Genomic DNA, 27,269 nt, shown 5'->3' on the forward strand with positions numbered 1-27,269 from the left:
GGTTTGGGGTTTCTTTATGCGGTGATGAAATGTTCTAAAATTAGAGGCTAATGGTTGCACAACTCTGTAAATAATCTTAAAACCACTGAATTATACATTTTCAAAGTGTGAATGCTGTGGTATGTGAAATATATCTCAATAAAACTGTTGAAAAAGAAAGAGAAAGAAATCATGTCACGCGAGTCATCTAAGTCTGTTCTTTTTCAAAATCATCTTGGCTATTCCAGGTCTTTTGCATTTCCACATGCAATTTTGAATCTGCTCATCAGTTTTCTTGCCCAAAACACCCTGCTCGGGTTTATTTGTGATTGCATTATCTATAAAGCAATTCAGGCAGTATTGGGTCTTTCAAAACCCAAAAGATGGTGTATATCTCTTCATTAATATAGGTCTTTAATTTTTCTTAGCAGTATTTTATAATTCATAGTCTAGAGATCTTTCACTTTTTTTGCTAAATTTATTCAAATGGAACAGCTTTTTAAATTTAATTACCAATTGTTAATATCATATAGAAATGTAATTAATTTCTGTATGTTGGCCTTGTATCCTATATTCTCACTAAATTCATTTATTAGATTTAGTAGTTTCTTTACAGACCCTTTAGATTTTATGTATACACAATCATATTACAAGTGAATAAAGAGAGTTTTATTTCTTCCTTGCCAATATTTATGCTTTTTTCCCCCTTTTTCTTGCCTTATTGGACTGGCTGGAACCTCCACTACAGTGTTGAACAGCAATGGAAAGAGTGGACATCCTTATTTTGTTCCTGATTCATCCGTACCAGTCTTCCTCTGTTTTGTATGTGAGATGCTGCCACAACACAACTTGATGAGTGGTGTGTAGGTCCACACTCAGAATCTGAATGCATGAACCCCAAGCCACTGAAATGGAGCACGCAAACTTAACCACTATGCCACCGGACCAGCCCCAGTCTGAGAATCTTTTAACGTTTGGCTCATTTTTATTTACTGTAATTCCTAATATAGTTAAGCCTGCCATTTTGCTACTTGCTTCACATTTGTTCTATCTTTTCTTGGTTTCTTCATTTTCCCTTTCTTTCCTTTTTTGGGGGTTTTAGAGTATTTTTTAGTATTTCTTTTTATCTCCTCTCTTGGCTTCTACCTGGACTTTTTTCTTTTTCTTTTTCCTCATGAATACTTTGACTATCGTAATATCCATCTGTATCTTGCCAGTGTCCACCTTGAATTGATATTATACCACTTTGTCTATTATATAATCTTACAAGAATGTAATCCCATTTACCCCTTTCTATCCTTTGTGCTACTGTTGTCATATATGTTACCTCTCTTTACATTGACAACTCCATAGTACATCGCTATTTTTTTCTTTTAAGCAATCAATTGCCTTTTTAATTTAAACATTTTACTTGAAAAATTTTAGTCTTACAAAATAAGTGGAAAGAATATAGAAAGGTCCCCTATAGCCTTCACTCAGCTCCTCTAATGTTACCATCCTACACGAGCATGGTACAATTATCAAAACTAGAAAGTTAACGTCAGTACATTATTAATTATCCAAATTTGATTTGAATTCCCCCCGTCTTTCCACTCACGTCCTTTTCCTGATCCAGGATCCAACTTTGCAATTAGTTTTCTGAGCTCCTTAGAGTCCTCAAATCTGTGGAAGTTCCTCAGTCCTTTCTTGTTGTCACTTTAGCACTTAAGGACAGTCCTGGCCAGGTATTTGGTTTGGACTGTATGACATTTTCTCATGAATGACTAAGGTTATGGATATTTGGGAGGAAAAAACACAAAATGATGAGCTCTTATCACGTCATATTTAGGTATCCTGATATCAGTGTGTCTTATTCGTGATGATGATAATCCTGATCACTTGGTTAAGGTGCATCAGCCAGGCTTCTCCAGTGAAGAGTTATTGTTTTTCCCTCTCCAAACTCTGTTCTTTAGAAGCAAGTCATGAGTCTCACCTACACTCAAGGGGAGGAAAGTTGAGCTCCACCCTCTGGAGGGAAGAGCGTCGAAGATTTGTGGAAATATCTTAAAACCATCACAGTAATTAGTAAATATTTTGAGGAAAATACTTTGAGGCTATACAAACATTGTGCTTCTCCTCAAACTCATAACCAATAATTTAAGCATTGATCAATGGGTCTAACCTGTAGCAATTATTACTGTGGTGTTATAATGATGATTTTCTATTTCCCTACACACACAGAGAAATTCTTCTGTAAGGAAGAGTTGTTTCTTTCATTTATTTAATAATTTATTTATATCAGTATGAACTGATGGACTTTTATCTTATTCTTTGGGTTACAATTCATTATTGTTTTATTTATTTAGTTGCTGTAACTGTGACAGCGGTGGCCATGGGAACTCTTGTAGGTTAACTCATATGTCCTTTTTTTGATCCCTTTGCTCAGCCCGCGCTAAGTCCGTTTTCTTTTTTAGTTTCAAACTCTGAATTAACTCCCTTGGCTGTGGACAAGACTGCTTCATCTTTTTCACCTGAATTCTTTTATGAATAATATGTACAGAAAATGCCTAGCTAGTGCATAAAGTTTTATTCACAGTTTTGATTGAGATGCTGGTTCTTTTTTTCTCCCACCCCAGCTGAGCTACCAATTTCTTCTGGGAAACTCAAGGTTGGTCCCTGTTTTCCACAAAAAGTACAATGATGGTACAGCCTGAATATTCTAATAAAGTATCAATTAAGGAAATTCTGTTGACAGACCATGTGTTCTTATATTAGTATGGAAAATATGGTCACATAGGCATGACATAAGCTGAATTACAGAGTAGATGACGTGTCATCCATATGGAGAGTAATACTTCATACAGCAAGCATCACCTAGGGCAGAGTTGTCAAATACCCAATGTGTAGGTCACCACTGCCGCTTTTCATCCTTTGCCCGTAGCAGACATCAGCGAGTGGTCACAATTCTTTTTCCCACTGAACTCACTCTATATCCTTTTGATGTGCCCTTTGTTTCTTTAGCACTTCCTTACCCTATGACCACAGAAGATGTTCCGGGGTCATATTGTATTTGTCCTGCCCCAGCCCGGGAATCCTTGGTTCCTTTGATTGGAGAATGGTATTTGGAGGCTAAGATCTGAGTGCTTGGTGTGCTAACTCTTACTGGGGTGTCATTGTTTCTAGTCCTCCTCAGAGGACATGGCTAGGAAATGTATGTAATGTATCAGTATATACAGTAAAATTTTAAAAATGAGTTCATATTGATACCTCTGACTCTGCTCTAGCACCACAGGATTTATTCTAGCATTTTCTCCTTTCCTTATTTGTAACTTTTTTCTCTGACTGGGAGAAATCTAACTCTCCTTAATGATAATACATTTTGTTTTTTGAGGAAGATTAGCCCTGAGCTAACATCTGCTGCCAATCCTCCTCTTTCTGCCGAGGAAGACTGGCCCTGAGCTAACATCCCTGCCCATCGTCCTCTGTTTTACGTGGGACACCTACCACAGCATGGCTTGACAAACAGTGCCACGTCTGTACCCGGGATCCAAACCGACGAACTCTGGGCTGCGGAAGCCGAACGTGCGAACTTAACCGCTGTGCCACCGGGCTGGCCCCATGATAACACAGTTTCTTATTTGACCGTAGTGTGCATGTCATACTGAAATTAGTTTCAGAATTGCAAATCCTTACCACTGTGAGAAAAACAGTTATCACCCGGAGTACACTGTTAGTGTATAGTTGTTTTTTTCTTTCGCCTTTCAATATCTACTCAAACCACTGTTTTCCCAAGGTTTTTAGGTTAGCTCCTTTCTCGTCTGCTTCAGTGTGGTTGTGTCAAACATTTGTACTGCTGTTAGCTTCATTTGTCACCGTCTACCTTCCATCTTGTGTTCCCCTGACATCCTGATTGTTATTGTTGTTTTTAAATTTGTGTACAATACAATTCACTCTTTGTGGCATACGGTTCTATGGGTTTTGATAAAGGCATAGAGTTGTGCGTCTCCACTCCAATATCAAACCAAGTTGTTTCATCACATCCTGCATTTCCTCGTGCTGCCCTTTGTAGTCAACTCCTCTTCATACTCTCCCCCTCTGGCAACCTGTTGTTCACATCTATAGTTTTTCCTTTTCCAGAATATCATATAAATGGAACTGTATGCTATTTAGTCTTTTGGGTCTGGTTCTTTCACTTAACAAAATGCATTTCAGATTCACCCATGTTGTTGGGTGAGTCAATAGTTTCTTACTTTTTATTGCTGACTAGTATTCCAGTGTATGGATGTGCCACAGGTTGTTTATCTATTCACCTGTGGAGGGACATACAGATTGTTTCCAATTTCTGATGATTATGAATAACACCGCTATAAACAACCCTCTACAAGTTTTCATGTAAACAAAAGTTTTTGATTCACTTGGCGAGTACATAAAAGTGGGATTGGTGAGTCGTATGGTGTGTTTTTAACTTTCTAAGAAATTGCTAAACTGTTTTCCAAAGTGGTTGCATCATTTTGTATTTCCACCAGTAATGCATGAGAGTTCCAGCTGCTCTGCATCCCTGCCAGCCACTGGTATCAGGTTTTATTTTTGTTTTTTAATTTTTTTGGCTTTTCTAATGGTTGTGATTCTTATTACCCTAATAACTAATGATGTTCGGTATCTTTTCATGGGCTTATTTACCACCTGTCTATTTTCTGTGGTGAAGCATCTGTTCAGAGCTTTCACCCGTTTTTAAATCTGGATATTTGTTTCCTTAGTGTTGAGTATGAGAGTTCCTTATATATTCTGGATAGATTTTTTTGTATCATATGTGATTTGCAAATATTTTCTCCCAGTGGGTCATTTTTCCTTTTATTCTTTTAAAAATGTCTTAATCAGAGCAATAGTTTTTAATTTTGATTTGATTTGAAAGCTTTAAATTTTGATTTGTCTTGAAATTGGGTCGTGTGAATTTTCTTCCACTTTGTTTTTCTTTTCCAGAGTTGTTTTGGCTCTTCTCATTCCTTTTTGCCTTTATTTTATACATTTTAGAATCATCCTGTAAATAGCTACAAAGAAGATTGCTGGTATTTTGCTCTGGACTGTGTTGAATCTATAGATCTAATTGGGGAGAATTGACTTCTTAATGTGGAGTCGTACAATTCATGGAACACTGTGCATCTCTCCATTTATTTAGATCTTCTTAGATTTCTATCTTTAGTCTTCAGTGTTTTGTCATTTTCAACATATAGATCCTGCACATATTTTGCTATATTTATACCTAGGTATTTTACCTTTGGGGGGGTACAATTGTTTATTTCTATTATATAGGGATACTATTTACTTCAGTATATTGATCTATAGTCTTGTGAAATTCTCTTATTCATCCTAGAGGCTTTGTTTGTAGGATTTTTGTGTGTGTGTGAGGAAGACTGCTGCTGAGCTAACGTCTGTGCCAGTCCTCCTCTATTTTATGTGGGACACCACCACAGTGTGGCCTGATGAGCAGCGCTAGTTCCGTGCCTGGGACCCGGGCCTGCGAACCCCAGGCCACCAAAGCAGAGCGCGTGAACTTCACTACACCACCGGGCCAGCCCCATGTTTGTAGATTTTAATAGATATATGTCTCTGCAGATTACCTATTTCTTCTTAAATGAGTTTTGATTTGTTTCATCTAATTTGTCAGTTTATTGCAATAGTGTTGGTTGTAGTAGTCTCTTATTGCCCTTTTAACACCTGTGGGACCAGTAGTGATTTCTCCTTTTTCATTCCTGATATTTTGTGTTTTTCTCTCTCTCTCTCTTAAGGTGAGTGGTTGAGTTACTGCTTTGAGATCTTTCTTCTTGCCTAATATAATCATTACATGCTAAAATTTCTCTCTGAGCATTGCTTTACCTGCATCCCTCTGTTTTTGATATGTTGTATTTTCGTTTTCATTTTCATTCAGTTCAAAATAGTTTAAAATCCTCCTGGAGACATCTACTTTGACTGCTTTGGTTATTTAGGAGTGCTGTCATGGTCCAAGAACATCTTTTCTATGAATTTTATTCTCTTAAATGTACGGACCAGAATACACACACACACACAGAGACATGCGCACACGTGCGTGCGTGTGCATACGTAACTTGTTCCGCACTGAGAGGAATGCGTAACCTGTTATAGCTGGGAGGACAGCTATAAATGTCGGTTGGGTTCAGTTGGTTGCTGGTGCCTGCAGAACATGTACATCTTCACTGATTTTCTGCCTTCCTGTTCATCAATGACTGAGAGAAGAAGGTTGGCATTTCCAACTGTAGTTATGAATTTGTCTATTTCTTCTTTCAGTTTTTGCCTCAAGTGTTTTGAAACTTTTTTTTTTGAGATGCATAGACACATGGAATTGTTATGTCTTCATGGAGAATTGATGCTATTATAATTCTGTAAATTGTCTCTTAATCCCTAAAAATATTCCTTGTCCTAAAGCCTGTCTTATCACATTAATATAGCTACTCCACAGTTCTTCCGTTTAATGTTTTCATGGTATATCTTCATACTTTTATTTTTAATCTATCTCTGTTTGTAAACTGGGTTTCTTATAAAACAACATGTATTTGGCTCTTGCTTTTTTGTCCAATTTGAAAATCTCTGACTTTTAACTGGTATGTTTGGACTAACTACATTTAAAGTGATTATTGATATTTTTGGATTCAAATCTATATTGATAGCTAATTTTTATTTTTCCCATATGCTTTTTGCTTCTTTTTCCTTTTTTTTATGACACCTCTTGGGTTAACTGAACATTATTTTTCATTTTATCTCTTTTGTTGATTTATTATTTACACATCTTTTAAAAATATTTTAGTTGTTGACCCAGGATTTGCAGTATACATCTTTGGTGAATCAGATTTTAAGCTTTTAAGATTTTCTCTTTTTCTTTGGTTTTCAGAGTTTGACTGTGTTGGCCCAGGTGTGGTTTTGTGGTTTTGTGTGTCTGTGCCGTTTGGAGTTTGTTGAGCCCCTGGGATCTGTGGGTTGAAGTTTTTCATCGAATTTGGAAATATTTTGGCCATTATTCCTTTCAATATATTTTTCTGTCCCATTCTGTCTTTCCTTTCCTTCTGGGTCTCTAATGATACAGATGACAAACTGCTTTGTATTATCCCGCATGTCACTGAAGTTACGTTCTTTTCTTCCTATCTTCTTTCTCTATGCTTCGGCCTGGATAACGTCCCTGGACCTGCCTTCAAATAATATTATACTGCTTCGCATGTGGTGTCAGCATCTTAAACAGCGTATTCCCAATTCCTCCCTCCCGTCCTTTTTTGTTGTTGTCATATAATTTACTTTTAAATATGCTACAAACACACGATACATCGCTACTCTTTTTCTTTTACAGAGATATGTATAAGAGCAATTAAAGATCAGGAACACGGAATTTTCTTTTACCTTCATTTATTTCATTTCTAACACTGTTAATTTCTTTGTGTAGATCCAAGTTTCTAACTGATACCATATTTGTCCTGTCTGAAGAACTTTTAACATTTTTTGTAGAATGGTCTGTTAGCAATGAATTCTCCCCATTTTTTGTTTTTTTGAGAAAGTCTTTATTTCTTCTTCTTTTTTTTGAAAGACATTGCCAATAGATAACAGAATTCTGGGTTGATAGCTTATTTTTCTTTGAACAGTTTAAAGATATCCCTCTATTGTCTTCGTGATTCTTTGGTCTTGTGAAAAAACAGCTATGATTTTTCTGGCTATTTCCTTATATTCCCACTCTAGCTGCTTTTAAGATTTTCTCTTTTTCTTTGGTTTTCAGAGTTTGACTGTGTTGGCCCAGGTGTGGTTTTGTGGTTTTGTGTGTCTGTGCCGTTTGGAGTTTGTTGAGCCCCTGGGATCTGTGGGTTGAAGTTTTTCATCAAATTTGGAAATATTTTGGCCATTATTCCTTTAAATATGTTTTTCTGTCCCATTCTGTCTTTCCTTTCCTTCTGGGTCTCTAATGATACAGATGACAAACTGCTTTGCATTATCCCGCATGTCACTGAAGTTACGTTCTTTTCTTCCTATCTTCTTTCTCTCTGCTTCGGCCTGGATAATGTCCCTGGACCTGCCTTCAAGCTCTCTGTTCCTTTCTTATGCAATGTCCAGTCTGCTAAAAAGTGTTTGTCTCTGGAATTCAGTTCATCAAGTCTTCCTGAAGCCTTTGCTCTTTGATAGCTCTTTGGGAAAATATGATTTTTATTTTATCCATTTTTTTCCTTGCTGTTATTAAGGGAGCAAAAGTCTCTGGTGTCTTTCCATATCATAAGCCTGTGACATTTCTTTTAACCTTATCTATTCCATCTGAAGTTGTCACGAACTCCCCACAGCACATTCCTCTTCCCATGTACCCCTTTTGGCTTTACCCGTCCAGCCCTGCTTCAACTAAGTCAGATAATTCTTGATACCGAGGTTGGTTCTCAGTTCTCAACCTGAATGCACATTCAGGTCATCTGATGTGCTTTTCCAAAGAGGTGGGACCCAGCTCTCCACTGACTCCTCAGCTGCCAGGCAGGGCCAGCTTAGTGAGCAGAGGGCTCGCTTGGTGGGGGCCTCCAAGAGAGGTGATGGCATCCTGTGGAGCCTGCCAGGGCTTTTCTTCCTCCCACCCTCTCCAGAACTCCACCTTCTGGTAGAGCGGTCCCCTCCTCCCTTCACCACATGGCCTGTGCATCAGGTGCCTTTCCAGGCCCTCGGTACTCAGCAGCTAACAGGTCACCCCCCTGCCTGCCTTGTGGCCCAGGTGGCCAGTTAGGATTCCTGTTTTCTGCATTTGGCCATGGTGCCTATCCTTGGGTGGCTTTTTAACCTCTTCCTGGGGGGCTCAGGGCAGCCACTGCTGAATGCTGATGACTCCCTGCATGCTTCCTGGCTCAGCACCACGCCAGTGGGTGGTTGGTGTCCGGGACTTGCCAGACATGCAAGCAGCGTCACCTCGCTGATGCCCTCCATGTTCTTACCCACCAACTGTGAGAGTAGAGGCCCTCCTGTGGTGGTAATAAATGCTTAATAAATATTAGTTGTTGTTGTTGCCATCGCTCCCAAGACTCCTGAAGCTTTTACCCCCAATCCCACCAATTACCACATTCTCGTGATTTTTCCTTCTACATTGAAATCACTCAAAGCCCTCCTTCCCATCCTCCCACCTGGACCCTCCCCAGCTTCCTCTCTTGACTCCCGCTCCCCACATTCAGCCGGCCCTTCTTAAATCCGTTCTCCACAAGCCGCCACACCTGAAATGGAATCTGAATTCTCACTTACCTGCTGGACCCTCCCTTGGCCTTCCAGTGTCTTCTGTACTGGATAAAACTCAAGTTCCCTTCTAGGGCCCTAGAGCACCATCTCCTGCCTGACCCCACCCTGCCTCCGTCATTCACCCCTCACGTCCCAGCCTCCGCCTCCTGGTGGTTCATCGTCATCTTTTGAGATACAGTTCAAGTTGTCATCTTCTCCAAGACACCTTCTCTGAGCCCCTCCTGGAATAAGAAGCCCCCTTATGAGCTTCTTGGAGCAGCATCCTGGGCCCCCTGTTATCACGGCACCATTACTCTTGGTTTGTGGATGTGAATTCTTCGAGTATAGAAATTGTAGATTCTTAATTTGGCATCTCCACGTCTAGGAGCGCCTGGCTCTCTGCACAGTTGCTTCAACTGAACTCAGTGAAATCACCTTGTGCAATTACATTGCACTTGGCCACGAGGTTGTTTGGAGCTTTGCGTTGGTCTCTGAAGCAGAGGGTCCACGTTATGAAGGAGTCCAGGAGCTGGCAGCCAGGGTGGTTCGTAGCTGATATCTCCCCTTGGAATCGTCTAATGAGATTTGTTACAAAAGTGAATTTCCTAGCTTAGAGAGTGACCAACAATTTTTAAAAATATCCATGTTTGTGATGTGCCAGCCAAAAGGAGTATTTCGTGTCTTCCTCTCTTCTAATTTATTCCAGGCCAAATGGGCAGCTCCAGCAGCCCAGGCTGGGTTCCAGGCCAGGAGGGGCCGGAGCGCCACTGTGCTGTCTTTCACTGGAGTCATCATTCTCTCTGGCAATCTGTTTTTACTCAACACTTGCAGATACAAAATTGAGATAATAGCTAACACATATTCAATTGCTTACCTTGTATCAGGCTCTGTCCTAAGATTTTACGTGTAGTAACTCATTTAACGCCTCATGACAACTCAACAAATTTCTCTCTTTGTTTTTCAATTGATGTTTCCATTCCTCCTAGAACCATGCCTGACACAAAGTAAGATCTCATGAATACTTGTTGAATGAAGGAATGGGTAGAATGGCACTTCATGATTTACAGAAGCTCACCAAAGTCCTATCTTTATCAAAAAGTGGAGTTCAGGATAGTTAAGCACCTTAGCTACCTGACCAAATAAACACTAGTATTTGTGTACTCTATTGTATTCTTAAATAATTCTGATATGTTATTGCCAAAGCCCTGTTTGGTCTTGGTCTTTTTTTTTTTTTTGGTGAGGAAGATTGGCCCTGAGCTAACATGTGTGCCAGTCTTCCTCTATTTTATATGTGGGGTGCCACCACAGCATGGCTTGATGAGTGGCGTGTAGGTCTGTGCCCAGGATCTGAGCCCACAAATCCCAGGCCGCTGAAGCAGAGCACACGAACTTAACCACTATGCCACCAGGCCAGCCCCCTGTTTGCTCTTTTTATGTAAAACAGATTTTTGTAAATTCAATCCTGCCCTCTCGGTGCTGACTTAACAGTTTTAGAAATACTCATGTGCATTTCTCATGAATCTTACCTTGATGGTGGGTTCTAATATGTCACGTGGATATAACCTGTAAATAAATACCTTGCATTTGTAAAGGCATCGCCTACTTAAAACGCACATTTAGAAATGAAGAATAATTTTGCCACAGAATCCCTATTTCCTAATTTATCTTCTGGGCCACAAGCACATTTTCCAAAGAGCTGTGAACACAGAAGGCTTTCTCAGATCCTCTGCAAGCAGACGTGAGTGTATGACAAAGAACAAGAGCCACTGTGTGCACCTCTCCACAGGCGGAGGGACACTCCCTCAGCAGGGCCCGTGTCTGTCAGTCTCAAGCAAAATCGCAGGCCAGCACGGCAAAGAAATCTCAGCAGCCGGCTGCTAGGAGAGAGTCTCACAACTCTTTCTTTTCTTAAATCCTATTTATTTCTTATTTCCCACCCATTTCCACCTTGGAGAATGTATGGGGCTGTGTGTGTGTGAGTGTGTATATGTGAGTGTCTGCGTGTGTGTGAATGCGTGTTTAGGGAGGTCCGTGGGGAATAATATGCTCATTTTTTGGAATGACCAGATCTGGGCTTCCCTGAGAGTCCTCGCATTGCAGTCAGAGCCCAGGGCATGGGTGACTATACCATAGCGTAGATTTGGAATGGTATAAACTTACTAGGGCACTGACAAGTCCATTATTTACAGTGAAAAGAGGATGGTGTTTAGGATTAGAGAGCTCTGAGTTCGAATCCTAGCTCTGCCCTAACAGAGACCTTGACTTACATATGTAACCTCTGGTAAGCCTCAGTTTCCCCATCTGTAAAGTGGGGATATGATTTCCTGTTTCACAGGGTCCTTGTAAGGACAAAGTTAGATGCTAAATGCACAAGCCCTTTGCTTATAGCAGTTGCTGAATGCAATTAGATTTCTTTCCATCCAAGTACCAATTAAATGAATGATGGTTTTCATGTTTTGTTAACTTGCCCCAGCTCAGTGGTTTCAGGTATGTGGTTGGATAGCAGTCTTTCCTGTTTGCTGTAGGATGAGGCCAAAAGCAACATGTTTTGCATGTGCAGGTTTTACTGAGGAAACAGGGATGTTCAGATGTTACAAGATTATTCTATGGATGGACAAAGGTAAATACCTTGAGCCAAAATTGATTTTTGTCAATAAGGAAACAAAAAGGCAAGCCACAGAATGGGAGGAAATATTTGCAATACAAATATTTGACAAGGGGATGTTATCCAGAATACGTAAAGAATGCTAAAAATAAGATAAGCAAACGAACAGAATATGGGCAAAAGTTTTGAATAAACACTTAACAAAAGAAGATATATGAATGGTTAGCCAAAAGGCATGAAAAGATGCTCACGATCATAAGTTATCAGGAAACACAAATTCAAACCATGAGAATTTGCCATTACATATCCTCTAAGATAACTAAAATTGTAAAGACTGCAAACACCAATTGTTGGCAGGCATGTGGAACTACTAGAATTCTCGTGCACTGCTGGTGGGAATGTAATATTGCACAACCACTTTGAAAAATTATTTGGCAGTTCCTTAAAAGTTAAAAATACATCTATCATATGACCAGTCATTTCACTCCTACGTATTTACTCAAGAGAAATGAAGACATATGTCTCCTCTAAGATTTTTACATGAATTTTCATAGCAGTTTTATTTGTAATAGGTCTAAACTGGAAATAACCAAAATGTGCATCAAGTGAATGCATAAATGAAATGTAATATATGCATTGCATAGAATGGATTCTGGTCAGCGACTAAAAGGAACAACTTCTAATACATGCTACAAAGTGGATGAATCTCAAAACAGTGTGGTTATTGAAAGAAGCAGGACATAACACATACTGTATAATCCCATTTACATAAAATGAAAACTAATCTACAGCGACAAAGAGCAGGCCAGTGGTGGCCTGGAGGTGGGGGTGAAGGAAGGGATGGACTGCAAAAAGGCATGAGGCATTTTTAGGAAAATGTGGAAATATTCGGTAGCTGGATTGTGGTGGCATTCTAATGGATATGTACAGTTGTCAAAATACTTTCAATGGTGTGCTTTGAATGAATGCAATCTGTTGTAAATAAACTATTCCTCAATAATGTTGATAAGGAAAAAAGATGCATATTTTAGACCATAGAAAAATCACTAATAAAAATAAGAGTAGCATAGTTAGAAAGCTAACAGTGGAATACTAAAAATTATTCAATTAATCAAAAGAAGACAAGAGCAGTGGGAAAAGGGAACAAAGAACATATGGGACACTTAGGGGAAAAATTGCAAATGCAATCATGTTGATAATTGCATTAGGTGTAATGGTTTAAACACTCCTATTTGTAGATTATCAGATGTAAGTCAAGACTGAACTGGATGCTTCCTACAAGAAACTCACTTAAAATTTAAAGACAAATAGGTTAAAAGAATGAGAATAAAAAATTTATATCTACAAACAATAACCACAAGAGAGCTGGAGTGGATATATTAGTATTAGATAATGTAACTTCTGAAAAAGGAAAATTACCAAAGATAAAGGGGAACAGCTCATGATGTTAAGGCAATCTATTCATCAAGAAGACATAACAATCCAAATTTACATGGACTCAACAAAATAGCCTCAAAATACATGAAGCAGAGATGGAAAGTACTGAAAGGAGAAATTAGCAAATCTAAAATTATAGTGGCAGGCATCAATCCTTCTCTCCGAGTAACTGATATAATAAACAGACAAAACTAGTAATGAGACAAAAGATATGAACAACATTACTAATGAACTTGACCTGAATGACACTTATTGAACACTCCACCCAACAACAGGAGAATACACATTCTTTTCAAGTGTACATAGAACATTTATCAAGACAGACCATGTAAATTTAAAAGAATTGAAATCATACAAAGTATGTTCTCTGAGTAGAATGAAATTAAATTAGAAATTAATAACAGAAAAATATCTGGAATAATCCCCAAATATCAGGAAACTAAACAACACACCTAATTCTTAGGTTAAAGAAGAAATCACAAGAGAAATTAGAAAATATTTTGAACAAAATAATGAAATATAACATATCAAAATTTGTGTATACAGCTAAGGCAGTGCTCAGAGGAAAATGTATACTTTAAATGCTTACATTAGAAAAGAAGAAAGGTCCAAAGCCAATGGCATAAATTTCTATTTTAAGAACCTAGCAAGAGACGAACAAATCAAACAATTAAATTAAACAAATAAAGAGAAAGAATAATGAGAGCAGAAATCAATAGAATAAGAAGTGTCCAAAAAATAGAGAAAAAATAATTAAGCCAAAAACGATTTTTTTCTTTCAAAAGATAGATGAAATTGATAGACCTTTAGTTAGATTGGTCAAGGAAAAAAGAGACACAAATTACCAGTACCTGGAATAAAAAAGAGGACATCACTACAGATCCTACAGACTTTGAAAGAATAAAATTAAATATCATTATTATTATGTTACTGATGCAGTATCAGTATAATGCCGACACATTTGACAGCATATGTGACATACGCACATTTCTTGAAAGATATGTACTACCAAAAGTGACTCAAAAAAGAAATAGAAAATTTGAATAGCTTTATTGGACATTACTGGTGAAATCTACCAAATATTTAAGAAAAGAAAACACCCAAATTTTATACAAACTCTTTCAGAAAATAAGGGAGAAGTGTAAACTTTCCAACTAATTTTTGAAGCATTACCCAGACACCAAAAACCAGACAAAGCCATTGTGAGACCACTTTTTCCTATGGACAAAATGTTAGTACATCACATACTGTCAAATATAAAAAGGGTAATATACAATGACCAAGTGGGGTTTATCCCGGGAATGTTAGGTTGGTTTAACATTTGAAATCAATCTATATAATTCACCATATTAACATGAAGCAGACAAGTCACATAATCACCTCAATGGATGACACTCAGTTGATGGAGAACAATCAATGAATCAACACATCTAACTGTTGTCACCATGATCAATCTCCAGCATCTGGGCCTTCCGTTGAGACCAATGAGGCCATACGTCATGGCACTTCCCTGGATCCTTCCAATAAGTTTGAGATGCTTAGAGGAAAGTACCCTCCCTGTGTGTTGACCACCCTTGACTTTAGTGCCTGGTCCTAGGGCTTCCTCTGTGTCCTGTAGTTTGGCTGAGTTTAGAAAGATTTCAGTAAAGCTTTTTATTCCTAGAAGTTGTTACAGACACTAACTCATTTTAAAAGAGACTTTATAAACAAGGCTAATAGGAAGGTGTTCAAAAGAAGAGAGCGGGAGGGGAAGCTGTACCCTCCACTATGGAATTTTGAAAGATGGCAGAGAAGAAAACCAGAACTTGATACAGAACCTCTTAATCTCAAGTTCATGCACCCAACGTGCAGCAACCCAAACCCTGAGACATCAGTGCTTGGAGAAGGAGAAAGATTTATTCGAATTGGCCAAAATGAGAAGGTAGTAGCCTGAGTTTGCTCAAATCCGCCTTAACCAGAGCAAAAAGCATGGGGGTTTTATAGAGCTAAGGGGCTCAGCAGGACGAGCTTCGAGCTTCGGAGAAACAAAGGGGCCACTCCTGATGAGCCCCTGGGTGATCTGCAACACTGCTGAGGGCCAGCCATCCGGTGATCACAACCTCCCCCAAGGCATTCTTTCTTCTGCAACACAAACTCACAAACCCTCCAGACCTGAGTCAGCCCTCAAGTTAAACAATAAAACAGCAAATTGACAAGATTCATCCGTGTCCATGTTGGGAACAAGGTCAAAAGGCAATCACCTTCTTATTGAATATCCACAGTCACCCTCAGGTACCTGGCTTCAAATTGAGACAGAGGCATGCAGACGGAGCAAGGCCAACAGACACTGCCATGCCCTGCACAGTAGTCATGCCCACAGATGGCCGAGAAATGAGGGAAAACAGTGACTCATGATTTTGAAGGAAGAAATGGTTCCTAATCTGTATTCCTTTCCGAATGGTGCTGTAACTAATTGCCAAAAACTTGGTGGCTTAATACAAGGCAGATTTATTACCTTACATTTCTAGAGGTCAGAAATCTGAAATGGGTCTCACTGATCCATCAAAAATCAAGTTGTCGGGAGGGCTACGTTCCTTCTGGAGGCTCAGGGGAGGATCCGGTCCCTTGCCTTTTCTAGCTGCCGGAGGCTGCCTCACTACTTGGCTCTTGGCTGCTTGCTGCATCTTCAAAGCCAGCAATGGCCGCTTGAGTCTTTCTGTACTGCGTCACCCTGGCTGCTTCCTGGGCCTGTCTCTGTCTTCCTCTCCTCCTCCCTCTCACTTAGAAGGGCCCTTGTGATTACATTGGGCCCAGCTGGGCAATCCGGGATACCCTCCCCATGTCAAGATCCTTAACTAAATCACGTCTGCAAGATCCCTTTTGCCAGGTGGGGTAATATACTCTGAGGTTCCCGGGATGAGGACCTGGACATCGTTGGGGGGCCATTATTCTGGCTAGCACACAGTACGTTTCAGGATTTTTGATGGCAGTGGAATTTAAAAAATTAGAAATACAAGAGACATGTGAAACTGTTTTTGCGTGAAGGCAAGAAGAAAATAGTTTGGAATATGATCCAAACTAGAGATTAAAATAGAGAGAGAAGTAAGCCGAGTGCTCCATTTCCGTGGGGTCAGGGGTGTGAAGACAGATGCCACCGTGAGCAATGAGGCCTGTGAGGGACTGGCTGAAAAGCAAACTTGGAGGGAAGGTGGAGGAGGGGCCTTCCTAGGGGAGGATGGTGCCGTGGAGCATCATGGTGCAGGGTGAGGGTTCTGAAGGGCATGTGGCGGCTTTAGGAGCCACTGAGGGAGGACCAGGTTAACCCCTGCATTTACTCAGTCACCGGCCTGTGTTTTCGTTCCCCCGTGCTCCCTCTCACGTGGGTTGGGGTGCTGCTGGGTCCCTCACACATCTCTGCCTGTCTCACAGGTATGCCGGGGTCCTCCTGGACGAGGATGTCTTCCACGGGAAGGAGCTGGTGGACAGTCGCCCGCTGCAGGCGCTGGTGGCGGGGCTGAAGGCCTATAGTACCTGGGAGAACATCAGATGCCTGCAGGACTGCCGTGAGTGCACCGGAGGCATGGTGAGCCCCCCGCGGCCCCAAGGGGTGCCAGACCCGCAGGGTCCCTGTGTCATAGCTCGCGTTGGGGGAGCACCATGTGCCAGTGCGTGGAGCACCGGCTTTGGAGCCAGGCGGAAACCCCGACGGCCCCCATGACCCTGGGTGCATTATTTAGTCTTGTCCTGTATGCATGTCCACCTCGTATGATGCTATGAGGACTGATGCAGACTGTTTGTAAAATGCTCGGCCCACAGCGCCTGGCCGGAGGCCCGCAGTAACTATCAGTAACTGTCAGTAACTGTCACCATCTATTGTGCGGTTGTTGACAGTATGGGAAGGGCCAATGAGGGTCAGATGATCAAAGCTCTGCTCTAGCGTTTGAATCCCTGGGGGAGAATGCAGGAAATGATTCCAGGGGCTTCTAGCCTGGGAAGGAGCAGACAGAGACGTGCCAAGCATTTAGGGACTGCTTAGTGTGTCCACAGCCCCAGGCCTCAGACACGACTATGTGGTGAGGGCAGGAGGTGTGAAAAACCCCAGTGTGACCCTGGAGGGTTGAGGGAGGCTCTGAGAACAGCAGGCTTCTGTGCCCTTTTCCCCACAGCCCTCAGAGTGCAGGGGCCTCAGGGGCAGAAGGCAGGATGCAGGCAGCCTCAGGCCCTTGTGGGGGCCCAGAGCTGGCGAGGAGGGTATCCAGGTGGGGTCTCTGAGGGCAGGACAGGTGCGGTATTGGGTCATGGACCTGTGACTTGGTGGCCTGGCAGGACTACCGGCATTAGTTGCGGTGGCAACTAGGGTTCAGCCCCAGGTGGCAACCCTATGTCAGCAGCCCCCAGGGCCTGCCCGCCTCCTCAGCATGCGGGCCGGATGCAGGCACTGCAGGAGGAGTCTGGGAGGAGGAAGCCCTGTTGGGCCTTTAGCCTGAGTTTAATCCTAAACTTGGCTGAATATTTGCCTAATAACAGCAGCTCCGAACCTGAAGGGAAGGATGAAGAGTTTTAGTCTCAGTGAGAAGTGGTCAAGAGCAAGTCAAGGGCAGCTGTAGAAAAGAAAAGGGAAAGGATGAGTTTCTGGAGAACCTGACAACCTGCCTGTCTGCATCAGAGCCAGGGCCCATGGAGGGGCGAGGATGGGGCCTTCACCACAGACAGAACCCGAGGGTTTCTCCCACAGGAACTGTGAGGATGGGAATGTGAGCCTCCAGTCTTCTCTCATGTGAAAGCCAGCGTGATGGTTTCTCGTTAGGTGCCCGTGATGAAGGGGGCCTTGGTTAGTCAGGTGTGCTCTCTGGGTCCATGATGGTGGGTGTGGTGGTGGACACACTCGCTTTGCTCCTGGGTGGATGTTGTGTGGGGGTCCACATGGAAAAGAAGGAGAACAGAGAATAAAGGGACAGCTCACCCTGAGGCACAGCTGGTCCAGGAGCCAAGGTCTTCCAAGGTAGGCAGGAGCAATGACTTGCTGTGACCTTCTTTAGTGACCTGACAAGTTGGGAGACCCCTGGCAGGTGGCTGCTGTCCACCTGCAGCTCCAGGAATGTGGCTGCCTCTTCAGACAGGAGTTTGCTGGCAGCAGCTAGGGACAGAACTCAGGGATTCGGGTTAGAGCAAGAAGGTTTAGGTCAGCAGGTGGCAGGTAAGACTTGAAGTGACCCCTCAGGCAGGGACTGTCCACACAACGGGAGGCCTGGGGCACTGCTGGGGGACTGAGCCGATGCAGATATTGTAGCCTGTGACAGATGACTTAACCCGAGGGCCTGCTCAAAACCCTCTGTGGTCTAGTCTTCCTTCCTTGGCTCCTTTCCTTTGAAGCATTTCATGGGCTTTCATGCCCAGTGGTCTCCTGTCCCCCGGCCTCATTCCCTCCCTACACAGAGGCCCTCCTGCACTCCTCTTGGCCTTCGTGACCTGCTGTCCCCAGACCTGGCCCCAGTGCACCATTCTGGGAGGCCATATTTTCCCTCGGTCAGTCCTGAGCCCTGGCAGGGATGCCCTGAACCATCAGCCCTCACTCTGCTGTCTGCGACCCTGGCCAGTTGTGCTCTTCTTTGTTGCCCAGCACCACCCAGCAGTGTAGAAATGACCCCTCCACCACAGTGTTATAGACAAGACACGACGCTGGAGGGCAGCTCTTCCAGGGTGAGCGGCCAGCCCTGCCATGCCACAGGGCCCCCTGCTCACACAGCTTTGCTTCCCAGGAGCTCCCAGCAACCTGGGTGCAGAAGACCCTGATTCCCATTTTTGTTTCTTCCCTTCTCCTCTCCACCCCCGTATCCACTCAACACCTAGCACAAGGCTATTTGTAGAGACATAATATCTGTCGAGAGAAAAGCACGAGCATCTTCTAATTGTTTTCAGTTCAGATTTCCATCCACTGCATCTTCTTCAGGCAGGAGGCCTCCAGGAGCGGAGAGTCTGGACTTGGGTCTGGGGTTTGCTCAGATGATGCTGAAAACCACCTCTTTCATGGCCTGTAGATCTTAAGTAGGTCTCGCTTCTAAAAAATTTATTTTGACACACATTTACTGTCTTTGAGCCAGCAACCCTGGGTGTGACCTTGGGCAAGTTATTTCCCTCTCTATGCCTCAGTTTTCCCATGTTAAAAATGAGGATAACAGGCCCTCCTTGGTCGAGGTTGTGAGGGTTAAATTATATGAGACGATGAGCATGAAATGCCTCACACGTGAATCTGGGAAGTGGCGGTTGACATCTCTATGATGTGTCTAGCCTGGGGATTTGGAGGAAAAAAGCCTACACGGTCTGTTTTGCTTGCCATCGTTCGAAGTGGATGCCGAGCCCAGCATGATGTGGCAGGCCCTGGGCAGCAGCCAGGCCTGGGAGGACTCAGCGAGGTCTGGGCGTAGGGGTGGGGGTTCCCTGAGCAGTTCATTTTAGCAACTTAAAAGGCAACCAAGAGCCTTCCACATGGGTGGCGGAGGACCTGCTGGGTAGGGGACACCTGCACACGGGGGAAGGTGTGGGCGTATGTGGCGCTTCTAGGAACCTCAGGACGGGCATGGGCTGGGTCCAAGTGAGGGTGCAGGGGAGGAAAGGAGTGAAGAAAGAGGCCAGAATTAGACCTGGAGAAGGGACTAACCCAACCACACGGCTGGTGGAGGCCAGCACTCAGGTGGCACTTCCGTCCCCAGAACCACGGGCTGCAGATGACTGAGTTCATAGAGACAGAGCCTTTGACACGGTGCCTGGCACGTAGTAGACTTCACGATGTTAGCGATTCTCATTTATTGCCATTTTACAAATGAGTAAACTGAGGTCAGACCATGAAGGCAGAGAGGGCAGGGACCGAGTCCTTGACCACTACCGCCCTATTCTCACTATAGCGTTGAGTATCAGTAAGCACCTGCTGACTGACAGACGGTTCAACAGATGGCCTGATGGACAGTGGATTGATGGACAGATGGAATGGTGGACAGACATCCATGATGGACAGATGGGACTGACTCAGTGCTTGCCCTGTGTACCATTTTTCTTTCTTACTCTTAGAAGTTGAGATTAATCCACAAAACTTGGCCCCCTTGATCTTTTCTTTCTTTATTATTATTTTTTCACCCTGAACACTTTTTTTAACATCTGACTTTATCCTTACTTTTGGAAGAGAAGGAATACTGATATTGCCTATAGGCTGCTTGTATTCAGAACGACAGTGACATTTATTAAGTCCAAAACCTGCCCAGGCCCATCTTGGTGGCTCATTTGTTGTATAGTTTAGAAGACAGGGACTTAAGAAGAGGGCAAGGTTGGGAAATCATTGTACAACTTATCAAGATAGGAGTATATCTGGCACCTCATTTTTGCCTCTTCTCTCAACCTACGGCCCCGTGAAATCCTGTTTCTCTCGACCGCTAACTTTAATGTTTGTTGCTGTTGCCTAACGTGAGCACCAGCTGTGGAGGGCAGCTTCTTTGCTGAGTAAAGCATATTTGGAATCACATTTATTATATTATTTTTACCAATTTCAAAAATAGTGCATATCCATTGTAGAAATGTTTGAAAATACAGAAAAGGAAGAAGTACATATATCCCCCAAATTTTACTTCCCAGAGATGTTTGTTATCATGAACACTATATCCTTTCTCTGTATTGTGTGTGCAAGTGTTTAAAATCTTACAACCTCTCCTTTTCACCTAAGAGTTGACATGCATACTCCTTCATATCACTCCTTTGCAACAAAGTTTTGATGGCTGGTACCCGTTATCGTGTAGACATACCATAGTTTATTCAACCAATCCTTTAGTTTATGTCAAGTTTTTTCATTATTATAAATGACACTATAGAAAACATTCTGGTACCTAACTTTTTCCTTTTTTGCAGACCTGTGATTGTTTCCTTGGGATCAAGTATTCAAATGATAATTGTGTTGTCAATAAAGGTTATACCAATTCCCACCCCCACCAGCAGCTGAACACAGAACCTTAATAGTTGCTGGACCAGTGGCTTTCAAATTCTTTAGACCAGTGATCCAAAGTAAAAGGTACACTTTTCTTTACTACCCTGTATTTGCAAAAATATATATATGAAATCAAAAAAATAAATTTCACGAAACGGTACTTGCCTCATTATTGTGATGTGCTCTAGTATTTTCTTTCTAGTTTATGTCATTTTAAGAAAAGCTAGTCATGATGCATTAAATTGATTTCACGACCTGCTAGCGTGTCACAGCCTGTCATTTTCAAAACAGCCCAGACTCACTGATCAAACAGAGACGGTCTCGCTCCATACAGTTGAGAGCTGCACGTCAGCAGAGTGTGTTGACGGCAATAGCAAGAGGCTGGGGTTTCAGGGGAATATATTTTCTGGCTCAGACTGTGGGGTAGCTTCCGCTGAGACCAGAATCTCGGATAATTCAGTTTTCACTGGAATGCTATTAATTTGGCCCTTTGGGACTTAAGATTATGTATTTGAAAATGGAAAAGAGATAAAGGCCTTTAAATGTCTCCTGAGCATTGATACTTAGAAAAAGTGATCCGTTCTCCCTTTCTGCTTAGCTTCTTTTGCACAGCGGCCTTCAGCGTTTGGTCTAGGCAAGAGTTTACAATCCCAGAAGGGCTGCTCTTCAACTGTTCTGTAGAAACCCTGGATTCTGAGATTCTGTCTCTCCACAAATTAATGTTCCATAGCTTTTGGTGGTCGATGTTAATAACATTATCGGTCTGTATCGGGAAATCATGAGAAAGTCTTCGGTTGGCTGTTTCTACAAGAGCCTTGGCGACTATTGCTTTCTTTGGGTGAAAGGCTGAATGTTGTTTAAAGAACATTTGTAGCAGTGAAGTAGATATATACAGAGTGTGAATAGAAGTGAAACTTTGTAATTAAATCATATTTTTGTCTATTAACTCCTTTGTTTCCAAGCTCAAATTTTTTCTAGCTATCTCTACCTTTTGAGCACGGTCTGTTACGTTTTGTGCATAAAGCCTGGGATATGTGAGATTTCATACAAAAAGGAAATTTTTTCAAAATCAGATCATCAAATGAACAATACGGATTGGAAGTTTTATAACTCATGTTCGTGCAAGCACTCCATTGGCTTAATGACTGCTGATTGAGTTATTAAGTATTTCTAACTTCTTTCTATGTGTGGAGTAGTGTCCTAGGGGCACATTCCCTGTCCCAAGGGCCAGGTAATGGGAGGGGCCACCACTGTACACTGTGGATAGAACTGGGAGGCCCTAAAAGTTCAGTTAAATGAGCACTAGGGGACTTCAGCTTCTGACCACATTGAAGGAACGTGCAGCCCATATGCCTTCCTACTGAAGCAAACAAAAAATGGACAACATGTATGAAGTAAACGGTTTGCCAGACCCTGGACCTCAAGCAACGAGGGCAGCAATCTCTGAGAGAGAGGAAATAGATCAGATGGACCCTACACTTGCCCCTAGTTTACTGCCTTGAGAGAGTTTGCTCCAAGCCCTGCCTCAGGGGGGAAACCGAGGCAGAGCCCCAGGGCAGCGAACTCCCTGATTTGAAGACATGGGTCTGAGAGTCCAGGGAGAACAAGGAACCTAGAATTCACGGGATAGAGGGCCAGCCAGAGAGAACCGGCCAGAGAGAACTCAGGGATCTGCAGCGGGGCCCTCCGGATATCCAGCTGAGTATTGACTGTTGCATGTGTGTGAGGGAACGACTTGAGGCTGAGGAAAGAATCACCCGAAAGGATTAGAGGGAACAGCCTCTGGTGCTCACAGGGGACTGAGAACAGCGCCTTTTCCCACAGCCTGTCTGAAAACCCCAAGACTCACAGCCTGAGGGAAAAAATGTTATGTGTAAGAGAACAAAGATAAGGATGACAGCCAATTTCTCATTGGGAAACAAAAATGCAAGCAAGGGGACCATGGAGCAACATTATAAAAAGTACTAGAAGAAAAAACATCAAGCTAAAATTCTATACTCAGCAAAATTGTGTTTCAAAACAAAGGTATAATAAAGACGTGTTCAGACTTGAAAAAGTTGGACGGATTCATTACCAATAGACCTTTACTGAAGGAAATTTACTAAAGGAAATTTTTCACACAGAGGGAAAATGATACCAGTTAAAAAATGTGGATCTAGGGGCTGGCCCCGTGGCCGAGTGGTTAAGTTCGCACGCTCCGCTGCAGGCGGCCCAGTGTTTCGTTGGTTTGAATCCTGGGCGCGGACATGGCACTGCTCATCAAACCACGCTGAGGCAGCATCCCACATGCCACAACTAGAAGGACCCACAACGAAGAATATACAACTATGTACCGGGGGGCTTTGGGGAGAAAAAGGAAAAATAAAATCTTAAAAAAAAAAAAAAATTAAAAAAAAAAATGTGGATCTACACAACAGAATGAAAAGCACCAAAAATAGTAACTATATGGGTCAATACGTAAGATTTTTTTTCTTCGTATTTAAATCTCTTTAAAAGATAATGGACTGCTTAAACATAAATAATAACAGTGGAGGGTGAGGTTTATAACATATATGAAATAAATGTAATATATCAATATTATAAAGGCCAGAAGAGGAGAAAGCTTCTTATATCATATGTGAAGTGGTACAGCCTGACAGGAGACCGTGCTAAAGTTGCAGGTTTACGCTATAAACCCTAAAGCTGCCACTAAAATAAGAAGAGTTATAGCTAATAAGCCAACATGAGAGTTAGAATGGAATTATAATAATACTAAGTTAATCCAAAGGAGTTGGGGGGGGTGGGGGGGAAGAGGAAATAAGGAAGAATGAAGAGATTGTTCAAATAGAAAACAGAGAGCCAGGTGGTGGATTTGAACCTAACCATATTAATAAACACTTTAAATGCAAATACCTGAATTCAAAGGCAGAGACTGAGAGATGGGATAGAAAAGGTTGAATAGCCCAACTATATGCCCACAAGGAGCACGCTTCAAATATAAAGACGCTAATGGGTTAAAAGGATGCAGAAAGGTATTCCATGCTAACACTCATCAGAAGAGAGCAAGGGTGACTGTTAATATCAGACAAAGTACACCTCAGACCAAAGAATCCTGCCAGGGATAAATAAGGTCACTTCATAATGACAGAGGGGCCAGTTCATCAAGAGCGTAAACTAGTCCTCAATCCAATCGCAACCCTAGGAGGTAGCTTCTTTGATTATCCCCACTTGGCGGAGGGGGAAACTGAGGCTCAGGGTGGTTGGACTTGCCCGAGCTCCCACGGTTTGCCAGGGGGTTCAAAGCCCTCTTTGTCTGACCCCAGAGCCCATGTTGCTGTGGCAAAGCTGGGCCCAGAGGAGGAGGGTGGGAAATCCCACTGGGGTGTCTGGGGAGGCTCCCCAAGGGGGTGGGGCTCCACATTGCTGTGTGGAATGAGCTGACATCACTGGGTGAATCACAGCCTGCATTTGCACACAGGTCCTACTGCAGCTTAACAAGCCTCTTAGTGTTTGGAGGTCCACGCTTCCCAAAGAGGAGGTGGTGAACTCCAGGGGCCTTTGTGCCTCTGGTGCTCCAGCCTGCCATTCCAACTGAGTCTCCACGCTGATGAAGGGGCAGCCTTTTCCCCCATCAGATGCAGCAAATGCAGGAGCCCAGGACCCAGGCGCTGGAATCTCTTTGCTTTTTATTTGTTTTTGTTAACAGTCACTAAGCACTTCCTCTACGTGTGGACACCTTTATAAATGCTTCACATGAAGAAGTACTTAGCTAATTCTCAAACGAAATGAGTACTGTTATTACACAGGAGGAAGCGGAGGCCAGAGAGATTAAATAACTTGTCCAAGTTTAAGCAGCTAAAAAGTGGCGGAGCCAAACCTCCAACCCAGAGAGTCTGTCTCCAGAGCCCACTCACCAAACCACTGTGCCGTGTGCCAACTGAGGGCGCTGGCCTCTGCCCTCACACTCCAGAAGACAGCTGGCTTCATTTCAATGGATGAGCAGAGTTTGAATTTCACCTGTCCCTTTGGAGATCTTGGGCAGGTGGCTCCTCAGTTTCCAGGTGCCCAAGGACGCATCTTGCTGAGCCGCCCAGAAGTTAGTGTTTGTTACACTGCATCTTCCCGTAATGGTGGAGGCTGGCTGGCAGGACCAGACCCTTCTTTTCCTACCTGACCCTCTGAGGTGATTCCCTGCTCTTTCCCTCTGTTGTAGAGCTGAGGGAAGGGAGGCAGGATGTGGTTCAGTTACTCACCCCAAACCTCTTCGGTGAGTCAGGGAGGGGCTGGAACAGGAGTCGGGAAAGCAAAGCCTGCCTTTGGCGTGCAGCCGGCGCCGTTTCCAATGGCCAGGGCTTCGTGCCTACACATGTTCTGCATTTTGGCTTCTAATCTCAATATGTAAGTGGAGAATCCGACTGGCCTCACTTGGACAGGATGAAAACCCTTCACCTGCCCACGGGGGAATGCTGAGAGCAGGACTCATTAGTCACGTGAGTCGGGCCCCGGCTGCTTCTCTATGCTTGCCACCTTCTACTTTTAAGGATTGACGGGGTCTACCGAGTTCTTAAGACTGTTGATATTTAACTGTCCTTGCATATTGCCTCTTTTCTTCTTAATCAAGCAAACCCAGATTGAATTTCCTCCAGTCGTCTGAGGAGTGGGAAGCAGAGCCCTGACCTCACGCTTCTGCCTCATATGGGGCTGCATCGTGGAGAGGGCACTCTGAGAAGTGGGAGGGGCACCTCATCGTGGAAAGGGTGGATCTCACGGTCAGGACTCTGTGACCTTGGACCTTACCACTGGGATCCTCAGTTTCCTTAACTCTTAAAGCCTAGCACATGGTAGGCACTCAATACGTACTTGACTCTCTTTCTCTCCCCTTTTCCCGGATGTGATTACAATGAAGGATCCCAGCTCTCTCTGCTCGCTTCTCCCCTCCCTGCCCGACCTGTTCGACACATGTGGGAGCTGCCTGGTCGAGGCCTCCATGGGGTGCAGGCTTGGACCATGGAGGCGAGTCACATTCTGAGTGAATCTGACTCCAAAACATCAGGGTCTACAAAGACAGACTTGGGGCCTGGACAGGCTGCATGCTTCCTGCTTCCCCTCCCTCCCCCACTCCGGGTAGAGCTGTAACTAGCGCCCCAGCTGCTGACCTTGGCCTTGCACAGCCAAATTCTTCCCAGGGACCTTCTACAGTATCCCTTGGCCCTTGAGTGTTACCTGTACCTGGATGCCATGCCCAGGGCCTGTGCCCTCCACGTTGGCCCCTTTGATGTCCACACTGGAAGATACCACTGTGGGTTCACTGGGCCCTCAGGATCCGTCTCCACTGCAGGATTTTAGGGCCCCTCCATCAGAGCCCCTCCATGAGAGCCTTCTCCTCTCTGCCTCTGGCTGCTCCGTTTTTCCTTGGTGTGTTCCAGAGTCCCACATGGAAGAGCACAACTGGCCAAAGCAGAATAAAAAATGTCTATACAAAATTGGAGCAGGAGAAAGTCTCAGACAAGATCTACGATGGAGCATGTTGATAAGGTTATCAGCAAGCATGTGTTGACCATTCCTTTCATGTTAGACGCGCAGCTGCTGTTTGCTGTTTGGAGATGTAATCCAGCTGGGCAAGGACTGGAGGCCTTATATTTTAAAGATTGCATAAGAAAATGCTGAAACCATTACAAGTGTTTGTAAATTAAAAAAATAATAAGTGGTGTGATGCCAAGCCCCCTGGTGATTGAGAAGACTTGGTCCGTAGCCTAATCCCTCAGGGAGATTCAGCACCACCTCATTTATTTGGCATCAGCCATTTCCTGGAAGAGAGCCAAGGCCTGAAAGAAGCAAAAGAGAACTCTGGGAATCCGAAGAGATGACAAGAAGTCCAGGTGCTGAAGCCGGAGCCCTTACTCCACTCCTGAAGGAGTCTCGCCAGCCTCCACTAGGAGCCTGCTCATGTTTGTTGACTCACACATGGGCCTCGGTTTCTGGGTTGCTGCAGAGTAGTAAGGACGGAGGATCTCTGAATGCAGGCCCCTAACAGTGCTGGTGACAAAAGAAGAGCCAGAAAAACTAGTCTCAAAAATCCGAGAGCTTGGGGCCTGCCCAGTGGTGTAGTGG

General features: G+C 43.3%; 1 protein-coding gene across 15 annotated transcripts in view; it reads left to right on the top strand.

The window, feature by feature from the left end:
* ACOXL (acyl-CoA oxidase like) overlaps positions 1 to 27,269 on the top strand; it is a 360,313-nt gene that overhangs the window by 172,612 nt on the left and 160,432 nt on the right. For all 15 annotated transcript variants that reach the window (XR_011525900.1, XR_011525904.1, XR_011525903.1 and 12 more), the window contains one exon: positions 16,640 to 16,793. Coding sequence is in view for 10 of the 15 variants with exons in the window: in XM_070572146.1 (XP_070428247.1) it covers positions 16,640 to 16,793 (154 nt within the window). In the remaining 5 variants the exon portion in view is untranslated. The remainder of the gene's footprint in view (positions 1 to 16,639; positions 16,794 to 27,269) is intronic.

This window comes from Equus przewalskii, chromosome 14, assembly GCF_037783145.1.
Source record: "Equus przewalskii isolate Varuska chromosome 14, EquPr2, whole genome shotgun sequence".
Taxonomy (NCBI): Eukaryota; Metazoa; Chordata; class Mammalia; order Perissodactyla; family Equidae; genus Equus; species Equus przewalskii.